This window comes from Mustela putorius, unplaced genomic scaffold, assembly GCF_011764305.1.
Source record: "Mustela putorius furo isolate JIRA1106 unplaced genomic scaffold, ASM1176430v1.1 tig00000382_pilon_pilon_pilon, whole genome shotgun sequence".
NCBI lineage: Eukaryota > Metazoa > Chordata > Mammalia > Carnivora > Mustelidae > Mustela > Mustela putorius.
Genome location: NW_025421367.1, coordinates 1,496,531 through 1,514,985, shown reverse-complemented (window position 1 = coordinate 1,514,985; position 18,455 = coordinate 1,496,531). Strand labels below are relative to the sequence as shown.

Below are 18,455 nucleotides of genomic sequence, written 5' to 3'. Positions count from 1 at the left end.
TTAATAAAGAATTAAAGTTAAACAAAGCTGATGTTACTTTAGAATATTTCTCTGTGAATGCAGTGGCTGTTTACAGTTACATTCTGAATGATTAATGCTTACTAGATATTTTCAACATCATTCTTAGATATGGGCCCCATGGAGCTTACCTGTTGTCACACCATGAACTACTCCTTCCTTGGTTTTGGAGCCTATAAAAAGAAATTTGAAACATAAACATAAGTCTTAAACTGGCCTTTACTGCTGATTAGCTAGTTTTAAATACAACTAATAATAAAAGTCTCAACTTTAGAAGCCCAGATAGAAAAATATCCTTAGGAGATTAAAAAACCTAAACAAGGAATTCCTGTAATCACACAACAAATAGAAGAAAGCAAAACTAGCAGCAGTTTCTTTCCTATTAAAATTTTAATTCAGGGGCACCTGGGTTGCTCAGTTGGTTAGGCATCTGCCTTCGGCTCAGGTCATGATCCCAGGGTCCTGGGATCGAGTCCTACATCGGGCTCCTTGCTCAGTAGGGAGCTTGCAGAAGCCCTCTCCCTCTGCCTGCTGCTCCCCCAGCTTGTGTATACTCTCTCTCTCTCTCTGTCAAATAAATAAATAAAATATTTTACAAAAAAAAAATAAAATTTTAACTCATAATGATGACTTTTTTTTTAAAGAGAGAATCTTAAGCAGGCTCCATGCCCAGCACAGAGCCTGATGTGGGGCTCAATCTCATGACGCTGAGATCATGAGCTGAGCCAAAATCAAGAGTCAGATGCTTAATCAACTGAGCCATCCAGGCACCTCTATAGAAGTTTTTTAATTAAATTTTTATTTGGAGAAAATAATAGTGGATTGGAGAGTCATTTGAAAACTACCCTGCAAGTCAAATAATCCATTTCTATCAGACATAGAAGAATCTAAGGAAATGAGGGCATAAAAACTGAGAAATTATTTAAAACTATACTTGGAGATTAAACGAGGTACTAATCCTCAGCTTAAAAAATGCGCTATTTTAAAAAGCCTTCCTAGGCATGTTAGAAATAACAGTAAACACTTTAAAACAAAGGAAAAAAGCATAAGGGAATCTCAGGTTCCCCATCACTAAAATGACTATATAAGATAAATTATATAATCTCTAAGAATCGGGTCCTTAAACTGGAAAGTGCAGCAAAATCATTCAGGTAGAGCACTGGTTGAAAATGCGGACTGTTGTGTCAGAGCCTCAAATATTCAGAAAATATCAGGTACAGATATTTGAATTTTCTAATAACCCTCATGATCTAATTCTAATAATTCATGGATCAAATTTGTAAAACACTGGTCTTATGCAAGCTTCAATTCCCAAATTTATTTAAGATTTAGAGACACATATCCATGATTTCAATAATATGATCAATAAAATGACCTAAATGAATATACAAGACCACATTGAATATGTTCACTAAATATTTTTATGAAAATGTATAAATAAGTCATTAAGTGAAATTTGGATGCATCGTATTTAAATTTACATTTTACTAAACAGTCAAGGAAAAGTATCTATGTTTACTAAAACAATGTAAATACAGTTAAGAAGTTTTCATTTGAATATATTTAAAGACCTCTGATAAAAATAAAACATATAATAAACTATAGCACTGTAGTTAAGAATATGGATTTTGCCCAGAAATAAATCCATACTCACATGGTCAATTAACCTACAATGAAGGAGGCATGAATATACAATGGGGAAGAGAATCTCTTCAATAAGTGGTGATGAGAAAACTGCACAGATACATGCAAAAGAGTGAAACTGAAACACTTTATTATACTACACACAAAAACTAACTCAGACTGGTAAAGACTTAAGTGTCAGACCTGAAGTCATAAAACTCCTGAAAAAAAACACAGGCAATAATATCTTGGACGATGACCTTAGCAACATGTTTATGCACATGTCTCCTGAGGTAAGGGAAGTTAAAGTAAAAATAAACTATTGGGACTACACCAAAATAAAAAGCTTTTTCACAGCAAAGGAAGCCATCAACAAAATTAAAGACAACTTAGTGAATGGGAGAAGATATTTGCAAATAAGATATTTGATAGGGGCTAATATCCAAAACATATAAAGAACTTATACAACTCAACACCAAAACCAAAAAATAATCCAATTTAAAAACAGGCAGAGAAGCTAAATAGTCATTCTTCCAAAGAAGATATACAGATAGTCAACAGACACATAAGAAGATACTCAATATTACTAACCATCACATAAGTGCAAATAAAAACCACCATGAAATATAACCTCACATCAGTCAAATACTCAGTCAAATGAGTATTTGATACTCATACTTTTGTGAGTATCAAAAAGGAATAAGTGTTGGCGAGAATGTGGAGAAAAGGGAACCCTTATGTACTATTGGTGGGAATGTAAAATGATGTAACTCCTTTGGAAAATAGTATGGAGGTCCTTCAGAAAATTAAAAATAGAAATGCCATATGATCCAGTAATTCTACTATTGAGTATTTATCTGAAGAAAATGAAAACACCTAATTCAAAAAGACACACACATCCCTATTTTATTGTAGCATTATTTACAATAGCCAAGGTTTGAAAGCAACATAAATGTCCAATGACAGATGACCTGATGAAGAAGATATGGGGAGTGTTTGTGTTACACAAACACACAATGGAATATTAGTCAGCCATTAAAAAGAATGAGATCTTGCCATTTATAGCAACATGGATAGACAATAGAGAGTATTATATTAACTGAAATAAGTCAGATGGAAAAAGAGAAGTATCATATTATTTCACTTATATGTGGAATCTGAAAAACAAGACAAAGTAAACAAAACAACAACAACAACAAACCCAGAAATATAAAAGCAGAGAACTGATGGGGCACTTGGGTGGCTCAGTGGGTTAAGGCCTCTGCCTTTGGCTCAGGTCATGATCTCAAGGTCCTGGGATCAAGCTGAGCAGGGAGCCTGCTTCCCCCTCTCCCTCTGTTGTTCCTCCTGTATGTGTTCTCTCTCCTTCTCTCACTCACTCTGTCAAATAAATAAATTCTTAAAAAAAAAAAAGAGAACTGATGGTTGCCGGGGGAAGGTAGGTGAGGGATGGGTAAAATAGGTGAAGGTGATTAAGAAATACAACCTTCCAATTATAAGATAAACAAGTCACAGAGATGAAAAGTACAGCATAGAGATAATACTCAATAATATTGTAATAACATTATTTTTCTAAGATTTTATTTGAGATGGAGAGTGCACACAGGTGGGGAAAGGACAGAGGGAGAGGGAGAAGTAGGCTCCCCACGGTACCCTGGGATCATGACCTGAGCTGAAGGCAGACCCTTAACCAACTGAGCCAATCAGGCACCCCTATAAGGTAACAGATGGTTACTTCACTTACTGTTGTGAGCACGAAGTAATGTATAGAATTGTCAAATCACTATTACAATTGAGGCTAATATAATATTGTATGTTAAATTTATTTCAACAATAGAAATTAAAAAAAATTTTAAATGTAGTTTCTGGATTTAGATTTCCTCGATTTTAATCTTTACTTTACCACATAAAAATTAAATAAACATCGTTCAGTCAACATGAAAAATCAAAGGATATTATATGTTTATGAAAAATAAAAACTAAAAAATAAAAAAGTGTGTGCTGTGTGCACAAAAAAAAAAGAAAAATCAAAGGAAATAATACACATAAAGATTTTAAAACAGTATTTAGTATATACCGTAAAGCAAGAAATAATTACACTTTACATGTAATATTTGTAAAGGGATTTCCAGTTTAAAATAGAATCATTAATCATAAGTTTATATAAATGAAATTGTGCAGTTACTAAATATATAAAAGGATACAGGATAGCAGTTTACATATGTAATAAGATGTATCAATGTGTTCATGTGTATTTATGCATACTTTGCAGTCAAGGGTCACTTTGGGATTGTACTATGGGATTGTAAAGTGACCATACAAAAGCTGAGTTGTCTGTAGAAAGTGGCCTTAAATATCAATGAAGAAAATGACAATTAATTAGTTGTAAAAGTTACAATTGTTCCATGACCTTTAAATTTTTTGTCAAAACAGTAAAAATTCTCTTACTCATTTATAAATTTATAGGGAAATGAAAAATTAGCAATATTAATATTTCCTTTGCATATAATAATTTAAGATCTTGAGACTTAAAGTGTTTTATTTCTTAGTAAAAAACTTATCAAGATTAGTTTAAACAGTGCTGTCTTCTTCTCATTATATAATTCATATTTGGCATGAGCATCTTTTCTAAGTCTTAGAGAATTGTCATACTCTTGTAAGTTTGGATCAGTTTCCAAAACGTTATCCTTTGCATTTTTATCATGCTAGATCTCTAATAGTTCCTTAATGTGAGTTACTTCTGCAGCAGCACTTCCTCTGAAACATCTTCAACTTATTCATCACAACTGTTTTTCATTTGCTTACTTCAGCTTGAGTAAGTTCCTCTGGCTACATTATCCAGAGTCTCCTGAACAGTAGCAGTGTTACCATTCCCAAAGTCAGCTATTTATTGTATAAATAAAACATCCTTTCATTCAAATTTTACTTCCAGCATTTTCATGTCATTTCTTTGCTGCACTTTCATCTTTTTTTGGCCAATTTCCTTTTTAAATTATGCATTTTTCTAAAATATCATATGGGTGGGGTGCCTGGGTGGCTCAATGGGTTAAAGCCTCTGCCTTTGGCTCAGGTCATGATCCCAGGGTCCTAGGATCGAGCCCAGCATCTCGGGCTCTCTGCTCAGCAGGGGGTGTGCTTCCCTTCCTCTCTCTCTGCCTGCCTTTCTGCCTATTTGTGATCTCTGTCTGTCAAATAAATAAATAAAATCTTTAAAAAAATATATCATATGGGTTTATTTTGGGGAGACAAGAGAGCATCATAACCATGGGATTTGTCGTGTGTATAAGCTAAACAGAAGATGTGCAATGATCAATCACTGACAAACTTGGAAAAAATGATATAATTTGATCCTGGATTATAATGAGTTTCTGTTATTTATGTAGCAATGTGTGGGCTGAAGAGCTAGGAGCAAAGGTTGTACTTTATGTAATCATAGTTTATGTACTATAGTAACAAATTTGAACTGTGTTGTGAGGGACTGGTATCATTCAACTAACTGTCTTAACTGAAGTTCTTCTATCCTGGAAATATGCAAGGTGAGAATATATAAGGGAATGCTACTTATTAGTACCCCTCTACCACTCCATGTACTCCATATTTTTAAAATGACTATTTGAAAGACATGTTTATCAGTTGGTCAATGGTCTTTCCTCTCTGTCTGAGCAATACCTGAGAATTGGACATTGGTCTAAATCATGGAATGTATCCTGATTCAAGGATAAATGAGGGTTTTAATGAAGTTGCTTCATATCAAACCAATCACCTGTTATTTTCTGTCAGTTGTTCATTAGTATCTATAATTAGTAATCCACACTTAACTGATGAGTAAACTGTAACTGAAAACATAGCGACAAAGCAGGTACCAACTAGCTATGTGATTAGTAAACTGAAGATACACCAAAGCTAAAAGCTTCCATCAGCTGAGGTGGCCACAACTATTCCATCTTATCTCTCATGACTTCACAAGGCACAGTGGAGAAGGTCTAAAGAATGCCTAGGAGTTGCAAGAACTCATAGTCAGACTATACTATAGTCATAGTCATCTGTGCTACTGTTGTGCCTGTTATGTTGCCTTTTATCAACTTGATGGCCAGGTGAACTGTATTGCAATTTGAGAGCTTGATATTAATCTATACTCTTAACCATTGCTGCTTACTGAGCAAAGTAGGACTGAGAGAGTTTTGAAGATAATTTTCTCACCTTTACTGTTATAATACTTGGCATTACACAAAGAAAACTAAATTTTTTACTCTTCAGTTGGACTCTAGATTTATAATTCCTAAGCCATTTGATTGAGATAATTGTTGTTTATTAAATTGAAGTATGTTGGTTGAAAACTTATATACAAACAAATCATAAACAAAAAATTCATAAAACAGCACCAATTCTTATGGTAGTTCTTCAATTAGTTAAAAGATAGCTGCCCCAAATATAATATTATAAAGGAATGAGATTACTTTTTCATCAGGCTTAAGAAAACAGTCTACTAAACATCTTCAGTCTTGCCAAAGTTAGGAAACTTTATTCTATAGTTACTTCCAATCTTTCACTCTAGTTATTTGTGAGTTTTATAATGACAAAAGAAAAGATAAAAAGAAAATTATGTTGACAAGGTAATTATTCTGTTGGACAGTTTATTTGATAAGAACAACCATGGCTCTTATATATAAAAGAATGCTTTACAAAAATCCTCAACAAAATATTAACAAATCAAATTCAACAATGTATAAAAAGAATTATATTTCACAACCAAGTGGAATTCATTCCAGGTGTGCAAGACTGGTTCATTATTTAAAAATTAATTAAAGCCACCCATCACATTGACAGGATGAAAAAGACAAATGACATGATCACATCAATAGATGCAAAAGAAGCATTTAACAAAATGCAACCCCTATTTGTGATAAAAAATTTCTGGTAAACTAGGAATAGAAGGGACTTCCTCAACTTGATAAAGAATATTTACAAAAAACCTACAGATAACATCATATTTCATAGCAAGTAACTAGACCTTTCCCACTAAGACCAGGAACAAGGCAAGCATCATACTGGAAATCCTAGTCAATGCAGTAAGATAATAAAAGGAAATAAGGGGTATACAGATTAGGAGAGAAAAAATAAAATGGTCTTCATTCACAGATGACTTGATTCTCTATGTTGAAAATTATAAAGAATCAACAATGACCGAAAGAAAAAACAAAAAACACCTAATTTTTGTAAGACTCTTGGACACAATGTTAATAAACATAGGTTAATCACTTCCCTTTATACCAGCAATAAACAAATGGAATTTAAAATTTAAAACACAATACAATTTATATTAGCATCAAAAAAATGAAATACTTAAGTGCACATTTAACCAACTATATATACAAGATCTTTATAAGAAAAATACAAAGCTCCCATGAACAAAAGCAGAGAACTAACTAGAAGGAGGCATATTCTGTGTTCATGGATGGGAAGACTCAATACTGTCAAAATGTCAGTTCTTCTTAACTTGATATATAGTTCAATGCAATCTTAATAAAAATCTCAGTAAGATATTTTGTAGATATCAACAGATTCTAAAGTCTATGAGAGGAAAAAGGTCCTGAGTAACTAAGATAATATTGAAGTACGAAATCATGGGTGTGACACTGCTTGCTTCTCAGTCTTACTACCAAGCTATAGTAATCAAGACAGTGTGATAATTGGAAGAGAATAGACTAACAAATCAAAGGAACAGAATAGAGAGCCTAGAAATAGAACCATGTAAATACAGCCAACTCTTTTTTGCAATGGAGCAAAAGCAATACCATGAGGCAAAGACAGTCTTTCTAACAAATGGTGGTAGAACAAATGGACGTCCACATGCAAGAAGAAACAAGGAGAAGGAGACAAAGAATAGACAATAACCCTTCACAAAAAATTTACACAATAGGGATCACAGACCTAAATGTAAAATACAAAGCTTAAAACTCCTAGAATAACAGGAAGAAACCTATATGAACTTGGGTATGGCAATGACTTGTAGATATAACACAAAAAACACAATTCATGGAATAAAAATCAATAAGCTAGACTTTATTAAAATTAAAAATTTCTGCTCTATGAAAGGAAGTGTCAGAGTGAGAAAAGTTACAGACTGAGAGAAAATATGTGCAGAAGATATGTCTGAGAAGGAGCTACACAGAGAACTCTTAGTTCCAAAATACACTGAGAACTCTTAAATTTAACCAGATTAAGACAGGCTAAATACCTTAACAGATATCTCACCAAAGAAGATATATAGATGACAAATAGCCTTATGAAAAGATGCTCCACATCATTTGTCATCTGGGAAATGTAACTTAAAACTATCATATACCACAACACACCTGTTAGAATGATCAAAATCTAGAATATTGAAACACCAAATGCTAACAAGGATGTGAAGTAACAAGAACAGTTATTCATTATTGGTGGGATGCAAAATGGTCCAGCCACTTAGGAAGACAGTTTGTCAGTTCCTTATAAAAGTAAACATATCCTTACCATATGATCCAACAATAGTGATCCTTGGTATTTACCGAAAGGAACCGAAAGCTTATGTCCAATCAACAGCCTGTACATGGATGTTTATAGCAGTGTTATTCACACTTGCCAAAACTTGGAAGAAACCAAGATGTCCCTCAGTAGGTGAATGGATAACTGTGGTATATTCAGACAATGAAATTAGTATTTAGTACTAAAAAGAAATGAGCTACCAAGTCATGAAAAGACATGGAAGAACCTTAAATTGTATATTACTAAGTGAAAGAACCCAATCTTAAAAGTCTACATACTGTATGATTCCAGGTATATGACATTCTGGAAATGGAAAAATTATGGAGATAGTAAAAAAAGATCAGTGGTTGCTGTGGGTGGGTGGAGGGAAATGAATAGTGATGCACAAACAATTTTAGGATACCAAAAATATCTATATGATACTATCATATACACTTCATTATACCTTTGTCCAGATGCAGAGAATATAAATAACATACAAAACACAAAGAGAGAACCTTAAATTAAGCTATGGGTTTTGGGTGATTATGATATGTGGCAATGTTGGTTCATTAGGTTTAATAAATGTACCAGTCTGGTGGACGATGTACATCAATGGGGAAGGCCATGCATGTGTGAAGGCATGGGGTACATGAGAAACCTCTTGTTAACTGCCTCTCGATTTTGCTATGAACCTAAATTGCTACCAAAAAAATAAAGTCTCTAATTTTTTTTTAAACTCTGCTTTATTACTCATGTGTTTTGTTTTATTATGACATTCTCACAAAAACTCTGCAAGGTAGTTGCATTTATCTAAATAATATTTTTACAAATGAAGGAAGTAAAGCTCATAGATGTTAAGTAAATTTTATAGTATGCTAAAAGTAATAAATGATACAGCCTGGATTAGATTTTAGGTTTTGGTAACATGAAGTCTATGTTCTCTCTACTTTTCCAGGAGTCAGCAAACTGCAGTCTACGGGCCAAATAAACTTAACACCTGTTTCGGTAAGTAAGGTTTTATTGGATCACAGCTAATTATTGTCTATGGCTGCTTTCACACCGTAACCACAGAGTTGATTCATTGACACAGAGATCTTGTGGCCTAAAATAGTTACTGTCTAGCACTTTACAGAAAATTTTATCACTCCTGACCTATATACTCTGTTTTATCATAGTCAGTTTTCATCCTAAATCCTGGACTTGAGTTCAAATTTTAACTATCCTTTGGAACACAACCAATAAATGATTTACAGAATGCACCATGTGTTAGATACTATGATATATGTTGAAGATGACTTTAAAATACATGTGACATGTAAACAAATTACAATTTTATATAATAACAAATAACAGAATTAATCTCAAAAAAATAAAATCATTTGCCCAAATGTATAGTTTGATAATGAAAACAAAAAGGTTTTCCAGATGATAAAACCTGTTTATTACCTAGAAAACAGCAGTGTATTAAATTAATATTCAATAGTTCTGGACTCATTACCAACTAAAGGAGTAAATATTAGCATCCAAAGATGCTAATTTTTAGAGTTACTAAATTATAAAATAATGGAAATCAAAAAATAGTTGCAAGCACACACTTGCACAACTTAGAAAACTGAGGACAACTATAAAGATATTGATTATGTGTGCAACACTGATACGGTATTCCAAATTCCTCCTAAAAAGATATCATTCACACTTCACAAAAACACTTGAAATTCACTCATTTTTTCCTCTTGTAATACTCTTTAACTCAATGATTTTTCTGAAAATACACCTTAAGAGAAAGAATAATTTAACTGAAGATTTGTAGCAAACCCACCCAATTCAGAGTCTATGAGCAATGAGAAAAAAATAATATGAGAGGAATTCACAAAAATCATCCCAAGTATAACTCATTTTCAGTGCATCCATGTTGGAAAGACAGCAGAGATGTCTTTCACCCACAGACATAAGCACAGCACCATCTGCCCCCCAATAGGTTCATCCTCCACCTTCCTGCACATGCTGTGCTCCTGCTACCACCAGACAATGTGCGAGAGCTCAGAGCAGCAGAAGACAAAGAGGAGAGGCAGAAGAGCAGAAGGTGAGTGTGTGCATGTGTCCCTGTGGATGAGTGTTTGTCTATGTATGTGTCTATTCCTTCCCCAAAGAATTTGAAGTGGTTTGTAAAATAACACCCAACCTACCACAGTTCAAGATAAGAAAAACAGAGTCAGGATCTGCATGAATATTACGAAGTGGCAATTTAGGAACAAGTAGAAAAGATAAGCATCAGTCTCATTATTTAGTATGTCTGTCATTTGATAAATGAATTAGATATATAAATGTCTCTGAGATATTAGCTGCAGCGTTCAGGTACATTTTTGAGCAATTAGCCTTCAGTTTACCAAATGGTCACAAAGATGAATTCTACCAAAGACTTTTCTGTCCTTTCCTTTTTAGGGCCACAATAGGTCTCTTTTTACATATCCCAGGGCCAAGTCTTATTTTAAAATACAAATACCCTAAAATTTGCCAATATTACTCACAATGATTAAAAAAAAAAAGGCCCATGAATGAATTTGATTCATTGGTGGGAATGCAAGCTGGTGCAGCCACTCTGGAAAACAGCATGGAGGTTCCTCAAAATGTTGAAAATAGAACTGCCCTATGACCCAGCAATTGCACTATTGGGTATTTACCCTAAAGATACAAATGTAGTGATCCAAAGGGGCACATGCACCCGAATGTTTATAGCAGCAATGTCCACAATAGCCAAACTATGGAAAGAACCTAGATGTCCATCAACAGATGAATGGATCAAGAAGATGTGGTATATATACACAATGGAATACTATGCAGCCATCAAAAGAAATGAAATCTTGCCATTTGCAACAACGTGGATGGAACTAGAGCGTATCATGCTTAGCGAAATAAGTCAAGCAGAGAAAGACAACTATCATATGATCTCCCTGATATGAGGAAGTGGTGATACAACATGGAGGCTTAAGTGGGTAGAAGAAGAATAAATGAAACAAGATGGGATTGGGAGGGAGACAAACCATAAGTGACTCTTAATCTCACAAAACAAACTGAGGGTTGCCGGGGGGAGGGGGTTTGGGAGAAGGGGGTGGGATTATGGACATTGGGGAGGGTATGTGCTTTGGTGAGTGCTGTGAAGTGTGTAAACCTGTACCCCTGGGGATAAAAATATATGTTTATCAAAAATAAAAAATTAAAAAAAAAAGAAATATTATTTTTTGAGATTGAGTTTTATAAACTTTATGAATTATAGTCCCTTATGCAGAGAAGCACGCATTTAAAAAGTCTTAAGTAGTACTGAAAAATTAAATATTCTGAAAAAACAAAAGATTATCCTTACTTTTTACTACTAGCTCAAATATACACATTTACCTACCTACAGTCCTCTGACTCAGTTTATCCTTTTGACAAGTGGTGATGCAAAAATGAATCAAGCAAGTAATACCAGCATTTAGACCATCAATCATCCTAACCCATCAGTCATAAATATCAAGATACAATATAGGGCTTACCTACCTACATAGAGAACACCCTCTTTTGTCTTTCCTGCTGCTTCTGCCACACCCTGTTTGGTTTTTTCAGCAGCAGCCACAACTCCCTCCTTGGCCTTTGAAAGTCCTTTCATGAATACATCCATGGCTTATGAATTCCTTTACGCCACACTGGAGAACACAAAATATAATTTCAGTGAGAACTTTTGGGTAGAATAAAATAAAATTAGAACCACCCAAGATAAAAACCACTGAAAGGTCAGTACAAATCCCAAAAGTGTGAGACTCTTATGCTTTTTTATATACTCTTATTTCAACCACTGGACCCCCCCCACCCCAAAAAAAACTTTTTTTTTTTTTTTTTTAGCTTCTGCATTAAAAATTAAGCATCCCTCATCCATCTTGGCTAGTAAATTCTAGCTGCCTAAACATGGAATAGGATGAATCATCTGAGTTGTTCTTACTGTATTTTCGAAGTGTAGTTACATGAAAAGACGGACCCCTCCTTCAGCTTCCCAGAGTCGAAATGGTGACAAGGTAAGTTAGAAGTACGTTTAAAAGATCATAGGACAAGAACAGGAGCTGGAGACATGGGTTCAGGGACTGTCTTAAAATGAATCCCAGAAGACGGCTAACTGGTCGATCACCAAGAGGGTGGGTAAGAGAACTACTCACCCTGGGTGTGGCTCAACCTCAGGCCCGCAAGGAGCCCACACACACCCGCTCTAATCCACCTGACCCGCCACCCCCGCCCCCAGCTATCTAGTCTGAGCAGGCGCCAGCGCGGAGCCGCGATCAGTCTCCTGACTCGCGCCCGCCACCCGAGGGGGCGTTCTCCGCGCGCGTGCATTCGCTACCCACCCCGCGCCAGCACCTGTTAACCCCTTACCACCTGTTGACTTGCCCTCCCTGCGCTTCCAGTTAAGGATCTGCCGAACACAGCTTGCTTACTCCACCGAGAAAACGGAGAGGGCGGACTGGGGGATTTAAGGTAATAGAGAAATAAAAGTTGGCTGCTCACGCTCCATGAAGCATCCTCGCGTTTCCCAAGGGAAAAGCGTATCCCAGAGAACCAGCGTGACCTTTCAGCCTTTGGGGACGAAAGAACGGGATATCGGATGCCCGAGGAAGCCAGGTCAACTTACTTTCCTCAGCGCGCTAAAGAGGTTAGCACCCACCTCTGAGAGCCTCGACACAGAGGGTCCTTACGGCAGCAACAACCTCCCTCCCAGAAGTCCACGACCCCTCTCCTCCCCGGGTTCCCCCAGTATTTACAAAGCTGCCCGTTTAGATCCATGGTACTTACCTGGGCCCCTCTGATCCTCACAACTACTACAGTCCCTTTCAACAACCCCCTTACAGAAGGTTTATAAAAAACAATTCCCAAATATTATTTAAACGGGAAGAGGGAGAATTAGAAGCGCACAGGAAGGGAGGAGGCGGCCCCGGGAGAGGGATGGTCCCCAGAGGAGGCTGCTGTCAGCACAACCCGGTGATGAGAGGCTGGGGGCGTGGGAGGCAAACCCACGAACCTGTCGTCGAATTGCCACTCCCCGGCCCCCGCACAATTGGATCCGAGAGAAAGAGGCAGAGGGTCGGAAGGGAAGGCAGGGAGAGAGCGCAAAGGATGCTAAGGGCCGGGCTCGGTCCTCGGGGTCGGCTCGAAAGCCAGCACACACCTCGCCCCGCGCTGCGGCACTCGGTCTCTCACCCCCTCGGTCGGGTCCCCTTCTCGATGTCGTGGTCTTCCTCCTCTTCCTCTTTCTCCTCCCCCTTCTCCTCCGCTCACCGCCCCCGCAGCTGATTTGTCAGCGCCTCTCCCCGCCCCTCTGCCGGCGCTCGCTGCTTTCCCAGCCGCGTGCACTTCACTCCGCTACTCGGGTGAGGATGGGGGCGGGGGCGGCGGGGTATGGGGGGAGGCTGTACCTCCAACTTCAGCCGCTCACCTGGGCCCGGGGACGGGGAGGTGGCGTGTCCTGAGCTTCACCTCGAGTTCAGGAGCCAGGGGACTCTTGGGGCGATCTGGAGCTGTTCGGCTTAGGCTGATGTTTCTCCCTCTTTCCCATCCCCCCTCCCTCCTCCTTCGCTGTCTCCGCCCTTCCCGCTGGTTCCTCACGGGACCCTCTTGTCGGGGAAACCTTAGTGGAGAGGGGGGTCTGAGGGATCGACCACCAAGGATAGAGCCGTCATCTTGGGAGGCTACTGAAGGCGGCAGGCAGCTAGGGAAGGGGGCTCAACCCGTGCTACCAAGAGCACGTTCCCCTCGGATCGCTGAAATTCTGATGAACGATGGTCGGACACAGCGTTAAAGATGTTTTTGTTCAAAGACTACTCAGATTTTCGTTTGCTCTTATCCTCTTAACCTCGGATGAGCCCGAAAAGGTCCCGCGGATGGAGGGGAGACTCGTAAGGAAGAGTTACAGGTTGAGGCAGGAGGAGCCTCCTGGAATCTCCTTCCACCCCACCATCACCATTTTCCTGTCCGCCAATCAGCGGCTGCCAGACGCCGATTTTTCCCATCAGTGGAACACGGAATAAATATTCCGCAGCCGTCGATACCAAGCGGTCTTGGGTTTTTCTTTCTCAAGATGGAATTTACTTTTCACACGCGAGTGCCTGATGGAGCAGACGAATCTAGCGTGGCTTATTCTCCTGAACCATCACATTCGATTCTTTCGTCCCTTCTACACACTACTCCCCTTTCTCACTCGATTCACGGTGCCCTCGAAGCTGACACCCCACACACCCCTTCCCCTTCCACACAGACACGCAGACATACGCGCGGGCTGGAAGACAATTTTTGCATTGCTTAACACATTTCACCTCTTTCGGAGCTGGAGGGAAAACAGCTGTTCCTGGATCACACCAGAATGGAGAACCAAGCTCCTCCCTCTAACAGAATGCGTTCGCTGTTTGTGCCTGAATTGGGAGGATGATTTTAGCACTGGAAGGGAGAAACAAGTCTTTGCTGTATGTTTTTTGTTTGTTTGTTTGTTTGTTTGTTTTGTTTTGCTTTACGTTTCTTTTCTTTTATTATTATTATTATTTTGTAGAAAAAAAAATGCTTTCTGTAGCCCCGCACTCTTTTGGGTTCTGAAATTTGAGTAAAATTCAATTTTTAAAATATTTTATTTATTTATTTATTTGACAGAGAGAGAGAGAGTATAAGCAAGGGGAGAGGGAGAAACAGGCTCCCCACCCAGCAGAGAGCATTACCCGAGGCTGGAACCCAGGACACTGGGATCATGACCTAACCGGAAGGCAGACACTCAACTAACTGAGCCATCCAGGCATCCCAGTAAAATGCAATTTAAATCTACAAAACAGTTCTTTGAAACCAAAATCAAAACTTAACAACAATAACAACAAAACAGGAACCAGGGACCATATAGATATAGATAAATATATTGCTTAAACACATCCTTGTACTATTAGTCTGCCCTTTTAAAAAGCAGCCTTTCCGATTGCTCATATTTTGTTTCCTTAAGATCAGAAAAAGCAGGTTAAACTTTGGAGCTGGTTTGCTGTCTGGTTTTGAGACTTTGAACAAGTTACATCCTTTGTTCAGTTTTGTTTTGTTTTGTAAATGAGGAGATGAATGCAGAAAAGCCCTCTCTTTTCAACTTTTTACTCTGAAAAATGTTTAAACATAAACAAAGGTTGAGAGAATTTAGAATTCCATGTGAATATCACCCAGCTGTCACCATTTTTTAATGTATGGCTAATCACTTTTGATCTATATGTTCACCCACTCTACATTTTTTTATCACCACCCTTTATGTTTTACTAAATCCCAAGAATTACATATATCCTTTCACCTTTAAATATTTCAGCCTGTATGCATAAAATATAAGAACTGTTTTAAAATATCCACAGTAACACTTAGATGGTCTTTTTAAAAATTGATGTATAATATACCTATGGTGAAATCTTCAGATCTTAAGTATTCCTTTAAATTAGTTTTGAGAAATGCATGCATTAGTGTAACCCACACCATCTTGATATGGTTATAATTTTAATTTGTGTTGTTATTTTATTGGGGATTTTTGCATTTGTATTTTCAGTAAGGATCTGTAGTTGTGTATCTGTGGTTCTGTGTGTATGTGTGGGGGGCATGTGGGTATATAAGTGTGTGTTCTTTCTGTTAACCCACACCATTTTGAAAACAGAACATTTTCATCACCCCCAAAAATTCCCTTTTGCCCTTCATAGTTGTACATATTTTAGAATTGCACAAAAATTGAATCATACAATATGAAATTTTTTCCCTTTCCCTCAACATATTTGTGAAGTTCATTTATGTTGTGACATGTATCGTAGTTTGTTTCCTTTTATTGCTTTTGGGTTTTTTTTTTCCCTTTTATTACTGCAATAAAATATCTTTTCCACTGTGACCTATCACTGCAAGTTACCTTGATAGACAATAATAACAATTATTTAATGTATCATATGACATATTTATATTTAAAAGGGATCCCCTTGAAACCTAGTGCTTTACATCAAAGGGGCATATTCTTAGGTCCCATGACAGACCAATGAGAAAATTATTTTGGAATGGCTATTACATTTTTGTGCTTCTTATAGCATAGCATGATACCATAACACCTTTATATAGTACTTTATGATTCACAGAAAACTAATGTATTGTATCATTTAATCACAACAAGTAGGTAGATTAAGTTTTATTATGTACCTTTTATAGTCAGGGAATCTGAAGCTCAAAGAATTTTAGTTAAAGGCTGAAAGTGCCTAGCTCTTAAGTGGCTGAGCTAAGATAATCTAGCAGGAACCATTCCAAAAGGCACAACTCTCTCCTGAGTTATCAGTTTCTCTCTAAAACCTTACAGACTGGGTGGGAGGAAAAAGATGGGACCCAGTTCTGTTAGAAACAGCCTTAGGGTTTAGATTTGACTGTAGAAATCAAGAACTTGAGCTATTATAAAACAGAACATTCATATTTGAAATTTTGCCAAAATAAAAGGAGGGAGAAAAAAAAAAGAAAGAAATTGTAAGCCAATTTTTGGTCAATTAGAATTATAGTTATAATTCTGTATTCTACTCCTCTTTCCTCCCCCAAAGCATCTTGGATACAGTAAACATTCAATAAACTTTTAATTACTGGTGATATCAAGAGTGACATTGGTTATATTCTACTTATAGTTCTTTAACTCTGCATTCTTAAGGAAATGGAATTACTCTAAGAACAAAAATAAAGAAGTTAATAAAGACATTTTTTTAATATTTTCATCACTGATTGACATCATAGCCTTAAGTAAACTTTTAACTGTGTAAATATAACTTTAAATTCTAAACTTGAAAAAAAATTAACTCACAAATGTCCTGTACTTCATAAAGAATATGGAAGAATAACCTACTGAGAGACATTGCTGATGTGCACATTTTGTTAATAACTACCACACATGTGTTGGGCTTTCTCTTTGATAAATGAAATCCAAACACTTTGCTATTCTTTCATGATATTGTTTTATTGAATTTAATATAGTAATTTAACTAGAGATTAATGTTCTGTGAGATGCATGGTTAGCCTAGACTCTCTGCAAAAAGAGTGTTCTTTCTGTTAACCCACACCATTTTGAAAACAGAACATTTTCATCACCCCCCAAAATTCCCTTTTGCCCTTCATAGATGTACATATTTTAGAATTGCACAGAAATTGAATCATACAATACAAAATTTTTTCCCTTACAACTAATTTTCTAAGTGTGCCATATGGTAAGCTTGTGCAGCAAAGTGGAATGGCATGAAAAATAAGGAAGCTTCTCGTGACCAAGTATTAAAGAACAGATAGGAACTGATTTAATATCTTTTTTTTTAAGATTTTATTTATTTACTTGACAGAGATCACAAGTAGGCAGAGAAACAGGCAGAGAGAGAGAGAGGAGGAAGCAGGCTCCCCGCTGAGCAGAGAGCCTGATGCGGGGCTTGATCTCAAGACCCTGAGATCATGACCTGAGCCGAAGGCAGAGGCTTAACCCACTGAGCCACCCAGGTGCCCCAATTTAATATCTTTAAGTGAAGAAAATACAATCTTTACTGTCTTTGGATAATATTCTAGATTTGTTTTGAACACAAGGGACAATGTAATGTTGATTCTTGGGCCACCTGTATCTTATTCTCTATTTGTACCTTTCTCTCATTTTCTGCAGATGTACGAAAAGCATACCCTAGTGACATCATGCTGGGTTTCTCTTGTAATTTCATAGTGAGCACAGAAGTGAAGGCCTAATGGATACAGGTGGGATAACGATTGTGTACAATTTTTAAAAGCGGTTGAGCTTGATACAGGGCAATAAAGTTACTCCAAAAAGATATGAAAAACAGTGAAGAGGGAATATAGTGTCCAGAGGAGATTTTCTAATTTGACCTCATGAACAACTTCATTTTCTCTACAATACCATATGTCGCAAAAAATAATGAACATTTACTGTAGCACAATGTAACTTATCATATCTATTAATATTGTAGCATATCCTCAAAAATGTAGAATGACTGCAAATTGTGACCACAAGAAAGTGCCATGTGAAATAGGTGAAACTCAATTGCATTTCATTTTAAATGTCCCTGTGGGTTTTTTGTTGCTAAGAATACAAAGACACGCACGATTCCAAGACTAAGGACTTTAAAGCCAGATAGAAAAGACGTTTGAATATTTTAGGATTTAAAAAGTTCAAACGCTTTAGTATTAGAAGAAAATAAACGTATTTATGGGCTCAATAAATGCATTAAACCCTGGTGAGCCTGGAAGATTTCTGAGAATAAGGATAGCAGGTACAA

The 18,455-nt window shown here is 37.0% G+C and overlaps 1 protein-coding gene across 6 annotated transcripts in view; it reads right to left on the bottom strand.

Moving 5' to 3' along the window:
• The window catches only part of SNCA (synuclein alpha), a 161,777-nt gene extending 148,054 nt beyond the window's left edge, over window positions 1–13,723 (bottom strand). The window contains exons 1-3 of one of the 6 annotated variants that reach the window (XM_004756074.3): window positions 13,607–13,723; window positions 11,686–11,831; window positions 150–191 (exon numbers count right to left, since the gene is read on the bottom strand). In XM_004756074.3, coding sequence (XP_004756131.1) covers window positions 150–191; window positions 11,686–11,806 — 163 coding nt within the window. In that variant the 5' untranslated portion in view covers window positions 11,807–11,831; window positions 13,607–13,723. The other 5 variants (XM_004756073.3, XM_004756072.3, XM_004756076.2 and 2 more) reach the window with 5 other exon arrangements.
• Between the last annotated feature and the right edge of the window lie 4,732 nt (window positions 13,724–18,455).